We start from the raw sequence: 14,202 nt of genomic DNA, 5'->3' as shown, positions 1-14,202 counted from the left end.
TTAATATTAGAATTTAAAATTAATTTAAAATTTAGAGTTTAAATTTTAAAAAATTAATTGATATTAATCGAAAAACATTTACTGTCTAGTTGAATTTGTATGTTATTATAACATTTCTATAAGGAAGTAAGGGAAAATGTAACCATATATACAATACCTCTATGTATAGTAAAAGAGCATTAAAGGAAGCAGCATTGTCGGTGATAAATCCTAAGCCTTCAGGGGAACCATCAATGGGTGCTTCTGCGCCCAAATATGCAAATATTGGAGCACTAGAATTGGCACCACCCCAATACTTGAAATTCATTAGATATCTTTGTTGAAATGTTTGATAACTCTGAGGCCTATAGTTGAAGTGATCCAATGTTTGGTTGTAATAAAATGTTTTCACATCATCTGAAGAGAGTGATGATGATGCAAAGTTATTGTTGTATAAGATTGTTTCCCATTCAGGAATTGGACTTAGCCTTGGAATCACCATTAATGGATGTGTTGAACTTATAAGATAGGTGGAGATGAATATGAAAATGATCAAGCTATGTTGTTGTTTTTCCATTATTGAACAACGACTTTAGAATTGGAAATCTCTTAGCTTTGAGTTTTTTTTCCACTCAATTATGGACCTCTTTATACAAGATATATGATGCTGTCTTAGTTACATTTGCTAGAGGGTTTCTTTTTATTTATTTTGATCGGACGGCTATTTTAACGTAGTTAGACGACTAATATCTCTAATTTTTGGTTTTACACTTAATTACACATTTTGATTGGCATGTTTTTTTACTTTTATTCATGCGTGCTGGCTTAAAAATATATTTTATTTATCTCTTTGTCTTACAATAGAAACCTTGTTACTTGTTTGTATCTCGTATATTTATCGTAGTCCAGTGTATAAGATGACAAGATAAAATATAAATATGTAAACATAAGAAATAAACGTTTGAGTTGTTGTATATTCTAAAAGAGAATAAAATGAAAATCAACAAATAAAAAAAAAATTATTAAAAAAGTAAAAAAATGATAAAAATTATTCAACCAAATTATTAAATAATCAAAAAAGAAAAATTCAATTGTGAATGAAGTTCTAACTAATTTATTTATTAAAAAAGTAAAATAAATTGATTTTTATATATTTGCAACTCGTAAGAAATTATTCAAAATTAAACCATTGACAAGTTTTCAGTCACCAAAAAAATAAAAACCATTGACAAGTTTTATTATTATTAAGTAATCTATTCAATAAGATAAAGTAGTCAATTAAGAAATTGTGTAATAAAATTCAAAATTAAAATGAAAAGTTCCTGCTAAATCTTAATCATAGAACATAGAATAAGATTTCCAAATGATAAAAAGAAAAAAAAAAATTCATAACACCAAATAACAAGGGTCTGAAATGCAAGATATGACCCAATTTTTAAGTGGACGAGACTTGAGAGTATGAATTGAACTTGCGCGGCCATTGGTCACCTTAGATGTATGGAACTTCTTTAGGCACACGGAACTGCCGGGCACCTATTAAATAAGTTGATTGTGATCTATGACCATTATAGAAAAACGCATTAAAAACATTAGTTTTTGGATTATAAAATTTAATTATTGGACTTTTGGTTTTTATCATGAAATTTAATTTGGATAAAAAATTTAATTAATTTTAAAAGAGATATTCGTCCCTGACTTTTTTTTATTATTAAAATCATCCCAAACATTACAAAACGTTATAAAATTGTCTTTTTCTACTTTAATTTTATATTTTTTTTATCAAAATACCCTTAATAATTAATATAAATAATAATAAAAATAATATTAAGAAATAAAAACAAAACCCTTCCTCCATCCTCCCAAACCACTCCCGTATCTCAGCAATCACATACACTAGCATCGCCCAAATCACTTTAAGCTCTTAATATATCAAAATCTGAGAGAGAACTTATCCGAACTAAGATCAATTGCATTGCATATAGTGCCCACAAGACAAATAAAAAATCTTGAACACTTGGAGCATCCTACAACAATAAACCTACTCAAATTTCCTCCTTCTTCCCATTTTCCGAAATGAATATATCAACGATTCCAACCCTTACATTCTCCGGCAAAATCAACCAATTTGGAGACTGCACCGCCTTCGACCTGTGAACGAATAGCGTCCTCACACAACTAATTATCCTAACTTCGCATGAATTGAGATCAGACACCGTGAATTCGCCAACCTCCGATCCCCTAAAATCACCCACCAAAAGCTCGCCGATTTGTTCCTGAACCTCGGGGAGTCGCGATTGAGAGGTAGGGGCTGTTTAGATTCTTATGGAGTAACAGTGTTGTTGTTGTTGTTGTTGGTAGTGTCTTTCTTGGTGGCAGCCTTGTTCTTGAAGGAGAACTTCTTCTTAGGGAGAAGCTGAGAGATGAGGTTTTCTAGGGTGTGTTTCAAATCGGCGATGGTTTTGAGGGAGGATCGAATGTTGTAGGAGGAAAGGAAGTAGGAGTTTTCTGCAACAAGCTTCTCCAAATGAGAGATTGATGCTGAGATTTTCTTGAAATAGGATTTGAGCTGCGATGGGTTTGAAAAGGAGAGGGAATGGGAGTGAGTGAGTTGGGATTCGATGGAGGATTTGAGGTTGGAGAATCGGGTGAGGAAGGATGATGTGGACTCGAAGGTAGGGAATGAAGATGATTCCGATTCGTTGTTATTGTCTAAACGGGATTGGTGGCGTTTGTTGAGCCATTCCACCATTGACGAGTACTTCTTCTGCAGCGCTGCCTTTGAACACCACATCAATTAAATTTTTATGTAAGGGTAAAATTGTCCAAAAAATTTTATTTATGGATAAAAAGACGATTTATAATGTTTTGTAACGTTTGGGATGATTTTAATAACAAAAAAAGGTCGGCGACGAATTTGATTTTCACCCCAGACCTTAGGAACGAAAACAGTACTTAACCCTAATTTTTTCTAACTTTTTTGTAAACAGTTTAAGTAACATTTAAAAAATCACAAGTTAATTTTATTAATTTGATGATTTTTCATAAATTAAAAGTTCAAAAAATCACTTTTAAGCTTTTCAAACGGAGCTATGTAAAAGAGAACTAATTAAGAAGCTTCAATTCTTATATATTGATTTTGTTTTTGTCTTGGGCTTTGCCCAGAAAACCCAAACCCGAACCCAAATCCCCCGACCCAAACTCCTTTCCGTCATCTCTCTCGTAGCATACTCCAAGCGATGTGCTTCCATCGCTACCACAAGCTAACCACGGTTGCTCTCTCTTTCGATTGCTCATCGGTTCTAGATCGAGATATGGTGCGACTGAACTGGTCCGAGAAGGTCTTTCTGTTGGCATCACCTCCGCAAGAAAGTTCCGCCGCAGAGGATGAAAGCTAACGTACCAATTAAATGCCATTGTTCTTCGTAAATATATTTCTCATGTTCTTGGTGGTTGCATTTTCTTCCTAAATAACATATGCCATGGTAAATTCCACACTTTTAGTTAATTAAAGATCTCTAAACTGAATTATTGTGTTCTTGATATTTGTGATTGAATTATTCTTTTTTCAAGACTTGTTGCTAGCCTCAAGATTCCATGTTGATAATACGATGCATCTCCAGAAGTGGTTGCATACTCAAGTGCTGAACAAGACTGTCTGATGCTGCCACTTTAGCAACTGTGTGAGCAAGTAAATTTTCTCGATGAGTATCCAAGTTAGTCCACAATTTGGTAACTCTTCTTTTAGCTCTCTAATATCTTGTAATATTGCTTCAGCTTCCCAAATCGAATTATTTGATTTTATGTTCTCGTTGTTGTTTCTAATGACCATAGATATTGCTCCTTCTCCAGTCTCTCTCTTAAAGGAAGCATCTACATTAGCCTTTAATCAATCTTTCGGTGGAGGCCTCCAACTAATCAGGTGCGCTCTTCTATTTTCATTACTCTTCTTTTTCAAAATTTGCTTGTCTGTTGTGTTTCGAAATAGATTCTTCATTGGTTTAGCTTTCTTAATTGTCCATTTTGGCTGAATATTCTGCTGCTAAAATATTTTTGATTTCTTTGTCTTCTACATCTCCCAAGCTAGAAATCCTACTCTGCTTATTCTCAGCTCTTGATGATTTCTTATCTCTATTTTTTAATTTTTTTATACACTCCATCAATCAGCCCCAAAAGATTTCATGGAGTCTATTGTGGGTATGCATTGACATTCAGCCTCAAGCCAGGCTGCTTGCGTCCATTTGCAGAGAAGCAAGGCATGTTCTGTAGTTTCTGCCTCCATATCACACACCTTGGCAAATAGGACTAGATATCAATTTCTTCTCGCATAAGTTAACATTTACCGACAAGATATCATGGTCTATCATCCACAAGAACGTTCTAATTTTTGGGAGAATCTTCATATTCCAAATCTCGTTCCATAGCTCCCTTTTATTTGTGCTTGTTGATGGACCGCTTTGAGTGTGTTCCTGTACTTCTAACCTAGTTGCTTGATAACCAATTTTAATTGTATAAGCTCCATCTTCTCTCCAATGCCAATATAGAGTGTCCTGCCTTTTGATAGTGCTTAGTGGTGTTCTCATAATGCTATATGCTACATATTGTAAAAACATGGAGTAGATTTTAGTTTTATCCCACTTGCCACTTTCATTGAATAACTCATTTACTTTCTTGTCCTCTATTATCCCCTTGTCAAGAATATTTTTTCTTCCTGCTATCCAATTGTCCCTCCTTATGCTAACTTGAGTGCCATCTCCTATACACCACTTTCCATGTTTTTGGAGCAATGCCCTACCTTGCAAAATACTCCTCGATACCCATGAAGATTTTTTAGAATCCTTCATGATAAGAAATTAGAACGAAGGATAAAGAGATAAGAAAAAAGATGGAGAAAAGACGCAACCAAAAAGACACAACGAAAACATAAAAGGATAGATAAGGTTTTTTTTCTACTAGACATCTAAGAAACCTGTTCTTTGCAACCTATAGCTAGGTGACCAGAAGGGATTCCCTACTAGACCTTCAAAGAACCTTTCCTTGACAACTTAGATCAAAGGGATGAAAATTGAAAGAGACTAGCACACAGAATCATCTTAGTATTGGACCCTTCAATCTTCTTCATGCAACAAGCGAAGAAAATCACTCACCTCACTTAATTACACTAAAAAAGTGCATAAAGAAACTGGAAATCTCATTCATCAAATTTATGTAAATTGTCTCACCGAAGGTATTTAAATAGGCCCCTAATAAACTAACTAAAAGATAAGATAAGATAACTTAATTTAAATCTCCTAAAGATAAGATAACTAATTTAAATCATATTTGATCTTATTGAATTAGATTGGATTTGATATTAATTTAAAATTCTAAAGATATGATAACTAATTTAAATCAAATTTAATCTTATTAGATTAGATTAGATTTGATTTAAATTTAAAATTTCTAAAAATACTACTAAGTAAATTAGAAGTAAATCAAATCTTCTAACAAACTCTAACCACAAAACAAACTAAAATAAATGCCTAAAAATTCGAAAATAATAAAAAATTATGCCTCCCACTGAATTTGAAAAGCATTATTGGGCTTCTTGCTATCTTGACTTAGCCCAATGGGTCTTATGAGTTGTCGCCATTTTAGTACAACTGTTTTTGAGACAAACTCTTGGTCTATTTGATGTCCAAGACCGGCATAGTATAATTCTTCTAGTATTCAGATCCTTAAATATGATAAAAATGCCCTCCTGAACATGTATCACTTCGCATCCCAAAAGGTATCACATGGGAAATAAATAGCCTTTAGGATTTGTACCCATGTTGCATTCAAATTTCTTATAATTCTCTAAGCTTGCTTAGCCAAATAAGCTATGTTTTGATGCTCTACGTCTTTATACTCCAACCTATTGTCTCTTTTACTTGCTGTTATAGGTTTCTAGCTCTGCAAATGTACACCATGTTTTTTCCCTGAAGAAGTCCACCAAAATTTTGCCATTCTTGAGCTGAGTCTTCTGTAAAAACCTTTTGGAAATTTAATCACATTCATCACGTAAGTTGGTATTGCTTGCACAACTGTTTTTATTAAAGCTTCTTTCCCTGCTTGACTTAAGAGCTTTTCCTTCTAACCTTCTATTTTGTTAATGACCTTTTCCTCAATTCATGCTAAAGCTCTATTTTGAGACCTTTCCCAGTGGTTTGGCAGCCCTAAATACTTTCCTAGAGTATCCCATGATGCCATACGAAGAATCTCTTCAATGTTCACCCTAGTTTGTATAGGTACTTGGCATCTAAATGTAATTTTTTATTTGTCTGGATCGATTCTCTGACCCAAAGCTTTAATATATTCATTTAGAACTGTAATGATATGAAATATCTCTTCCTCCTTTGCTTCTACCAATATAATGCAATCATTTGTATTATCCACACAAAGATCTCTGTTGCCATTATAAATAAATACGGTGACAAGGGATCACCTTGTCGAAGCCTCTGTTGCCATTAATTTTGAATCTATAGCTTACACTTGTAATACATGCTATCATCAACTTCACCCACCTGTCTTGAAATCCAAAAGCTGTAAGGATCCTTTTCAAGATGTCACATTCAAGCCTATCATAACGCCTTACTCATGTCTAGCTTAATTGCTAGATTTTTGGATCTGTTTTTTTCTTTTCTATTAAGGCTGTGATATACCTCTTGTATTATAATGACATTGTCTTGTATGAATCTAACCCCCACAAATGCACTTTGTGTGGATAATACAACTTTTTACATTATCTTCTTCATTCTCTAGTCTAAGACCTTTGCTAAGATTTTATACAAAAAATTACAGTAGCTAATGGGTCGTAGTTAGTCGAGATTCCCTGGATTCTTGATCTTAGAAATTAAGACCACTGTTGTCTCGCCCACCTCCTCAGGTATATGCCCACTTCTGAAAAATTCCTTAATTATCGCATACACGTCGCTCTTTATGACCTCTCAGTACTTCTAAGAAAACAGTCCGTTCAAACTATCAAGCCCAGGTGCCTTAAGGCTTCCCATACTAAAGACAGCTATTCTTATCTCCTCAGTTGAAACATCTTTTAATAGTTCCTCCTTCATTTCATTTGTTACCATTCTTGGAATCTTATTGATGTTTTTTTTTTCAAAATTCTACCTTCTTGTTGAGTTAAAAAGACTCTGAAAATGGTTCTCAATATGTTCCATTATTTTTTCTCTACCATTCAGTTCTTGTCCCTTCTCTGAAGAGTAGTTGCATAGAAAAAGGCCGTGTTCTTATTGCCCCACCTTAGCCACTTTATTCTCGCTCGCTACCTCCATTTATTTTTCTTCTATCTTCCATAATTTCATTATCCCTTCCTTCAATTCAATTCTAATTTTTTTTTTCTGTTGCCCTTCTGAAATTTCTGATGCTTACAATTTTCTAAGGTCCTCTTTCATTTTTTAGATTTCTTTATCTGCCTTTTTGAAGGTCACCTTGCTCCATCTCTTGAGTTCCTCTTTATAGCTTTTAATCTTCCTCGTCATCTTACTCCAATTATCTCCATTTGGTCCCTCCCTATTCCAGCCTTTGCTAACTACTTTCTCACAATCTTCATGTTCGATCCAGTATGATTCAAACTTGAAGCTCCTCCCATATTTGCATTTCGGCTCCAAATTCAGAACAATTGGGAAGTAGTATGAGCTTATAGCTGGCATGGCTGTCAAAGAGGCATTTTGGAACATTCTTCTCCATTCTCAGTTGGCTAACACTCTATCTGTTCTCTCTCTAGTAATCACACTATTCCTCGGATAGCTAAATCAAGTAAACCTACCTCCTTTCAACTCTAGATCCATCAGAGCATTAGCATCAACAAAATTTCTAAACTCTCTTACCCGATTTTGTGGCTTCGGGTGCAGTCCCACCTTCTCTTCTTGTATTAATACATCATTAAAATCTATGATAAATAGTTGGGGCATGCCTCTTTGATTATTACTTGCTGTGAGATATTTCCACAACTCCTTCTTTTTCCTAAAAACAGGATTACCATATAGAAAACTACAATACCATGTATTTCTTTTTTTTTATCTTCAATAAAAGCTTTAATGTAATTGTCACACTAAAAATAAATATTAACATTATATATTGCATTCCAAAATAAGCAAAGACTATCGGACAACCCCCGGGGCTCAATGCAAAAAGCTTTATCAAAACGTAGCCTTTTTCTAATTTACATGATAGTCTTTTCTTTTGCTCTAGTTTCTATTACAAATACTATTGCTGGCTTTTTCTGTTTGCATAGATTCTGGAGTTCTAAAACTGTTGCGGGAGCTGCCAATCCACGATAATTCTAACTTATCACACTCATGGCTGAGTTGGGGGCTTGTTTAAGCCTGCCTCCTCAGCCATAGAGTCTTCCATAACAGTTTCTCTAGTCTTCATTCCTTGTGCCGTCATTCATGATCCCTATTTTCCAAATTTTGCCTTGCCTTTCTTTCTTGTCTTGTGGTTTACTTCCTCTTCACTCTCTTCGAATTCCATTAACTGCGCATCATCCTCTTTTTTCCTTTTCAGTTTCAGGCTATCCCTTATGCATCTTGCTAATTCTAACTCACTCTTCTTTATTATAGTAAGTGACTGATTATCCTCGTTATTCTCTAACTCATCCTCCTTAGCCAATTCTACAAAGTATAGAATTTCATTAGCTGACATGTGTACTTGTCGTCTTTGTGCCATTGTTGTTGAATTTCAAAGCTGTCGGGCTTCCAGCACACTTTTTCTTCTTTTTCACTTGGTATCTTCCTTCTACTTCATTTCTTACTAAGGTTCTTTCTTGCTTTTTTTGTTAGTCCACCTTACTGGCTTCATTTTGTTGGGCTCCCTTGCCCTACTACTTCTTTATCATTTCTCCAATATTTAGTCTTTTCTCATTATTAGTCTGGTCCATCTTTCTTTGGGCCTTTTTACATTCCTTGTAAATCATACTTCTTTTTTTTTGTAACATAACTCTCACTTGGGCCATATTTCTCTCTTATAATAGTACCTTTTTTCTTCTTGATTGTTTGGTACAGTCGGCTTTTCACTGTATCAGTTGGTACCTTTTTTCTCTTATTGGGCCTGCTCTTTCTTCATTCATTTCCTTGATTTTATACCTATTCTCCTTAGACTTCTGAGTATCCGTGCCATTATTTATTTTATCCCCCAATCTCTCTCTTCTGACAAAGAAGATCTCCTCAATCCTTCCTCTTGCCTGAGTCCCATCACCTAATTTCAAGACACCAGGATTTACGTCACCAATCAACTTTTCCAAATCAGCCCCTTCATTTTGATTTAGATTTTTCTGCATTACCACTTGTCTATTTGCTAATTGATCTTGTGTACCAATTATTCTGCCTACTGATTTTGCTGAGATACTAGCCGAAAAACTCCTTTTCTACCCTTGACTAGACCCTCCTTCTTTCTCTTGGTGCCTTCTTTGCCATATCCTCTCCTGTTGGATTTTTTTCACATGCCTCCCATAGTCTTCCATCCAATTATTTTATTCTTCTCTCTGTTTCCTAATCCCATCCTTTCTTGCCTCAACATCTATAGACTTCAAGCCTAGAGTAAGGAACTTTGGACCATATCTAGGCACACTTGGATTAACTATAGACATAGCCATCTCCTCAACACAGGTTCTTCTATCATGACCAATCATCCCACACTTATAGCAATAATCATATAATTTTTCATATTTTAATAAAGTCCATGAATAACTTCCATCACATCTTTTGAACCAAAATCCAATTTTTAATGGAAGCTGAATATTTATCTCAACTCTAACTCTCAAAAAATGTCTAAGCATATTTCCTTCAACAAAAGGATCTTCTGCATTTATAACTCTACCTAACATATCTCTTATTTTTTCAACATTGCTTTTATTGATTTTATCATATGATAGTCCATGTATTTGAATCCAAATAGAAAGCTAATTACAGTTTACTTCATCAATGGATAGATTCGATTTCCACCACTAAAGACTAAGCATATGACCTTCTATTCTCTTTGGTCCACTATCATATGCTCTTTTTGCTTCATCTTGACTTTTAAAGTTTAAAATAAAATATTTGGATAGAGCATTAGTGATCACCAACCCTTGCGGATTACTCCACATTTGAAAGATGGTCTTCTATACTGTGTTCATGTTGAGTGATTTTCCTGTGAGTACCCTGCTAACTAGTTTCTGATTGAAAGTAGCTTTCTGTTGAACTGGGGGCGCATCCAAATGAATCACATATCCTCCCATGCCTTTGAAGCTTGTACCTTCCGTGATGGCTGTTAGCACTCTCGTTAAAAGATGACGAACTCTAATATTTGTTGAGAATATGAGTTTAGTGTATTAATGAGATCAAAGCTTCGCTTATTGAAGAAGATAAACTCTACTGTTGGGAATCGAAGTTCTACTATTGGAGAAGTCTAACTTAACTGAGTTAAGCCTCGGGAATAAATTTTTTATATATTTATTTAAAAAAGTTTATGTAAAAAAAATCAAATAGGTTGATGGACTTTCATACATATGGAATAGGCTTGCTTTGGTATTGACAAAGTGAATACGTAGAACATTACTCTCCCTTCTAAATTTCAATATTTATCTCTATTTCTCTTGTTCTTTCTTTTCCTAAGCAAGACATCTTGCTTGAAAAATTTTAGTTAGAAGCAGTAAACTTTAAACGAGGTAATATGGCTCCAAGTGTTTTAAAAATATTAGTCTATACTGTATTTTTGATGATTTACATATAATTTTGGAGAATTTTTGTCAAAGCCAGTTTATCAACAGTTAGGGTAATAATAAATCTTTAAGAAAAAATGCCTCACACAATTTGTGGTAAACTCATTCTAATATTCTTCTAGTTTAATTATCTAAAAAAATTTATTTGTATCTAAAGTAGCTAAAATATTATTTTCGAAGTCTATCTTCCAACAATCTTAAGGATTTATTATTGCTATTATTGTATTATGGATCATAATCTTTTAGCTACTATAAAAAATTATTTTTGATAGTTCAAAGATAAATGGAACTAATTTTAAACAATGGCAAAAAAAGTTTTTGGAAGTATTAGATTTTTTAGGAATCAATCCTATCTTCCTAAGCCGGATGAAGATATTAAAAATTATGATCTAGCATTGAAAGATTGGGAAATGAAAAGTAAGTTATATAAATATACAATTTTGAGAGCATTGACTAATGATTTACATGATATTTATTGTCGTCATGTTCATGCTAAAATCATTTTAGACTGAGTTACTACAAATATATATTTATGAAAAAGAAAATAGTAGAATATTTTTAGTTCATAATTTCAGTGCATTTCAAATAGTAGAAGATAATAGTATTTCTTCTCAACTTAATGAGTTTACTAAGCTTGTAGATAAACTTTTAAATAAAAGGAGATTCTCTACCTAAAATGTTTGTTTCTCAAACTCTTGTTGATAAATTACCAGATTTATGAAAATATTACAAATTGAGTTTTATTCAAAAGAGAAAAATTATCAATTTACAAAATAGACCATAGAGTATATTAAAATAGAGGATAAAAATAGAACTATGGATAATGAGTAATAAAATAAAGAAGTGTATACTAAAGCTAATATTGCAAAGATTGTGAATGAAAATAATTTGCCTAGTGAAAATAATTTTCTCACTAAACCACACTTCAAGAAGAAAGAATTTAACCTTTCCCCGAAAAATAGATAGGCATTTGTTCTATTTTTGGTAGATTTAGACACTTTGCATCAACTTGTAGAATGAAAAAGAATAACAACCAAGGAGACGGAAGCAATAGTAGAAGTGAATGAGAAAAGATAGTTGCAAATGTGATATTTAGAAAATGTGTGATTCTTATTGCAATAAAAAGTGACATGCATTATGTAATTTTTAGTTTGAAATGACTATGCAAAGACCACTATGCCCAGTGTATAATGTTCTGTTTATAAATAAATTATTAATTAAAAACTATCATGAAGAATGCAACATAACTCATGTCGCTTTTTGCCTAACTTACTTTACAATTCATCACAGTCTTGTAACCAAATTTTAAATGTCACAACTTGAAAAGTTAGTTAGATTTTTTTATTGAGGAAAATTTTCAAAAATGTTAATGCCATAATAACAATGGTTTTCAAATGCTACCCAGTGAAGGATTTTAACAATTGGGTTAAAAATTCTGGTACCACAAAGCACATTTGTGCTAAGAAGGAATTATTTTCTGAGTTTTCTCTCGTAAACAATGGGGACGAATTTGTTGACCGATGACACATAATGTTAAGCGGGTTTTAAGGTCTTTTCTTATTCATCTTCTTGAGTTTTAATTAAATTTCTTATGTTTTCTAATAAAATTTAATAAATAATCAAATATTTGGAGTTGGAGTAATATTTTCAGAAATGTTTAGAATCAAAATAAGCAAGAATTAAAGCTTTATTACAAGAAAAATACAAAGACAACAAAAGCATGGTCTAAGAAATCAGAAGCGTGCCCCAAAAGCACCCAAGCAACATGCCTAGCGGACAAGGATGCACACTTGGCGGGACCCCTCCATGCTCAAGCACGCCCAGTGGCCATGCCCTGCATCCGGCGGACTACCCCTCACGCTCGGCGGACCCCTCCAAGCCTCTAAGTATGCATGGTGGACTCCCTTGTTCCCTCTTGGATGCCCGACATGTACCCCCTCCTGGAAGGTGGAAAGTTTGGGACTTTGCCTAATTAAATAGAATCACAAATTTCAGATGCAACAATTAAGGACCAAGCATAAATTATCCACATCCTTAGAAGTCTTAATCACATCCAGAACATTGAAGACTCTAGAAGAGTAGTTATTAATTCTTTCTAGAAACATAAGGATTTGGTTCATTTAGAATTTGAATTTGAAGTCAGTAAGTAGTACCCTATCTTTATCTCTGGAAGATAAGTAGTTTTCTTATCTTTCTCTCCGAAGATGAGATTAGGATAGTTTAAATTTGAATTCTAAAATTTAGCATATAAATAAATGAACTTTGTTCATAGGGAGGGACATCCAGCTCCTCTGTAATCTCTTTTCATTGTTTTCTTTCCTTTTCCATGGATAACTAATCATTTGTCAAAGGGTTAGGAGCTTTGTTTATATTTTCTATGAGTAACTAATCTACGTTTATTTTATTTTGAAGTTTCGCATGGATCTATTTCATGATTGAGTTATTCGTTCTTCATTCAGATTAGTGTTATCAAAAGGTATGCTAATCTCTTTTTAATTCTTTTATTATAATTGGAAAATTTGATATTTGAATTAAAGCTTGAAAACTCTTTCACATGGCTCTTTGAATTCGGCTAGGAATAGTGGTTCAATCAGTGTGCGACACATGCATGATTTCAATAACTCCAATTTTGAATAAGTGACATAATTTGAATTAGAAAAACTTTGAAAATTGTGTTTTTCTTCTAAAGATTTAACTGGATAGGACTAGCTTGAATAGGCGACATGTAATTCGACCTAAGGAATACTTTTAAATCTTTTTAGAAAACCAAATAAGTTTTTGTGCTTAATCTCTTGATTAATTAATTGACGACTAATTAATGCTTGAGAAACTGAGGAACTAAGGAATTGGAAATCAGTTACTAAAGATTTATCGTGAAAAATCTTTGCAAACTTCAAGATAAGTAAAGAAGGTTTGATCTCTCTAAAAGCATAAACATCTCTGAAGTCCTTGACTCTCACTATCATTATCTTCTCTCAAATAAATACTCAAACTCTTTGTCCGTGGCATTCAAGCATTCAAGCACTCATGGTTCTCAAGCTCTTAGCAAAACACAATCTTGCCCTCTTCAATCCATGTTCTTTTAATCTAATGAGGTATTTAATCTAATATTTGCTTGCTCAATCTTTTAATCCTCGTGAAAACGATATCCACTCATTGTGGTATTACTTGAGCGATCTAGTGCACTTTCAGTATCCGTAAGCTTCAATTTTCGCTCATCATTGACCTAAGAGAATCTAGCAAGATTTCCGTTTTAGGTAAAAGTAGGATGTCAAAATGTCAACAAAAATTGACATCTAAGAAATTTCTTGTGTTATTTTATGTGCTATATGTTTCAACTATCAAACATTGTCTTGCGCCAGTCCACCTTTTTAACAGTGCCAAAGTCAAGATGATGATGATAATAATAATAATAATAATAATAATAATAATAATAATAATAATAATAATAATAATAATAATAATAATAATAATAATAATAATGTTGT

The 14,202-nt window shown here is 33.3% G+C and overlaps 1 protein-coding gene and 1 pseudogene across 1 annotated transcript in view; both read right to left on the bottom strand.

The window, feature by feature from the left end:
• Nucleotides 1-649, bottom strand: part of LOC107614517 (lysosomal Pro-X carboxypeptidase) — a 13,867-nt gene extending 13,218 nt beyond the window's left edge. Inside the window, exon 1 of the mRNA XM_016316704.2 lies at nucleotides 158-649. Coding sequence (XP_016172190.1) covers nucleotides 158-556 — 399 coding nt within the window. The 5' untranslated portion in view covers nucleotides 557-649. The remainder of the gene's footprint in view (nucleotides 1-157) is intronic.
• On the bottom strand, nucleotides 2,022-2,770 carry LOC107612326 (annotated as a pseudogene).

The sequence above is a fragment of the Arachis ipaensis genome, chromosome B08 (assembly GCF_000816755.2).
Source record: "Arachis ipaensis cultivar K30076 chromosome B08, Araip1.1, whole genome shotgun sequence".
Taxonomy (NCBI): domain Eukaryota; kingdom Viridiplantae; phylum Streptophyta; class Magnoliopsida; order Fabales; family Fabaceae; genus Arachis; species Arachis ipaensis.
The sequence above is the reverse complement of the archived record's forward strand: the minus strand, read 5'-3'. Positions and strand labels throughout refer to the sequence as shown.